The 1,502-nt window shown below is 34.6% G+C and overlaps 1 protein-coding gene across 1 annotated transcript; it reads left to right on the top strand.

The window, feature by feature from the left end:
- Positions 1-736: 736 nt before the first annotated feature.
- On the top strand, positions 737-1,496 carry LOC105316002 (TAF5-like RNA polymerase II p300/CBP-associated factor-associated factor 65 kDa subunit 5L; the record flags this gene model as incomplete). Its single annotated transcript, XM_011410789.1, has 5 exons — positions 737-818; positions 870-981; positions 1,073-1,186; positions 1,240-1,294; positions 1,381-1,496. Coding segments are annotated over 5 exons (479 nt in total), but the record flags the coding sequence as incomplete, so codon positions are not given.
- Between the last annotated feature and the right edge of the window lie 6 nt (positions 1,497-1,502).

Genomic DNA, 1,502 nt, shown 5'->3' with positions numbered 1-1,502 from the left:
AGTTACGGCCATTTTAAGAAAATGTCAAAATTTTGAAAAATACCCAAGGCTATAGGTACCCGGCATCGTGGCAAAGTAGTTGACTATTCAGATTTTGACAGAGCGGCCTCTGATGCCCACATTGGTATTTCTTAGATTTATTCATTTTTTAAAATTTTTATTCTATTATTATTATTATCATTATCATTATTATTATCAATATTATTATTATTATTATTATTATTACTATTATTATTATTATCTTTCCTTATCACTTTGTGTATCTTTCTTTACCTTAACCAATCTTTAACCTGTTCTTTGTTTTCTTCCTTATATTCCTTTCCTTAACCTACATGTTTATTTCTACCCTTTTTCATAATAAATTTTTTGAGGGCTCTGTTCCCTTTTCAACAGGCTATAGCCCATGGTTTTTTTCCAAAAAATGGCTCCAAAATCGCCCCAAATTTTTATTAGATTTTCTGATACATATTGATGTCCTTATGCTATGTAGAAATTTTGAGCTGATTCTGACTTCAATTTTTAAAGTTACGGCCATTTTAAGAAAACATCAAAATTCTGAAAAATACCCAAGGCTATTATAGCCCATGGTTTTTTCCAAAAAATGGCTCCAAAATCACCCCAAATTTATATTAGATTTTCTGATACATATTGATGTCCTTATGCTATGTAGAAAGTTTGAGCTGATTCCGAGCTCAAATTTAGGAGTAATGGCTATTAAAAATCTTTCCTTTGTTAGTAAGACTATGGAACACTTCTTCTCATTCTCCTGTTGCTATATACGAAGGTCACTCCTACCCTGTATGGGACGTCTCTTTTAGGTACATGTACACCTACATATCGTCATAAATATTTCTCTGTGTTCCTCACAGCTCGGTCGATGGGTATTTCACCACTGCTAGCTATGACAGGACAGCAAGACTCTGGAACACTGATAGAGTTTATCCTTTAAGAATATTCGCAGGACATGAAGATAGTACTGATGTAATAACTATTCTTTACCTTTTATTATCCTTTTCCATATGCATACTTGCAAGAGTACAACTGCATATTTTTTTCCTTTTATATTCCAAAGGTGGTTCACTTTCATCCTAATGGTAGCTACATAGCAACTGGTTCTAAGGACCACACCAGTAGGCTATGGGACATTAATACTGGGAATTGTGTTCGCTTGTTTCCCGGCAGTAAAGTACAGTCATAATATAATCAGGATGTACTTGTATGTGTCCATTTTAATTTTAGTCTCCAATCACTGTTATCGCTTTTTCTCCTTTTGGAAAACAAGTGGCTACTGCCAGTATGAACATGCACTTATTGTTTAATAATAATGATTTCCTATCTCTTTTACACTATTCACACACACACACTCTCTCTCTCTTTAAGCTAATGGTGGTACTATTACTCTGTGGGATTTGGGCATGTCAAGGATTGATTGGGAAGTAAAGGCTCACACACGAAGTGTGACATCGCTAGCTTATAGCTGTGATGGGACACTCCTGGCATCA

This window comes from Amphimedon queenslandica, unplaced genomic scaffold, assembly GCF_000090795.2.
Source record: "Amphimedon queenslandica unplaced genomic scaffold, v1.1 AMPQUscaffold_6250_Cont21789, whole genome shotgun sequence".
NCBI lineage: Eukaryota > Metazoa > Porifera > Demospongiae > Haplosclerida > Niphatidae > Amphimedon > Amphimedon queenslandica.
The sequence above is the reverse complement of the archived record's forward strand: the minus strand, read 5'-3'. Positions and strand labels throughout refer to the sequence as shown.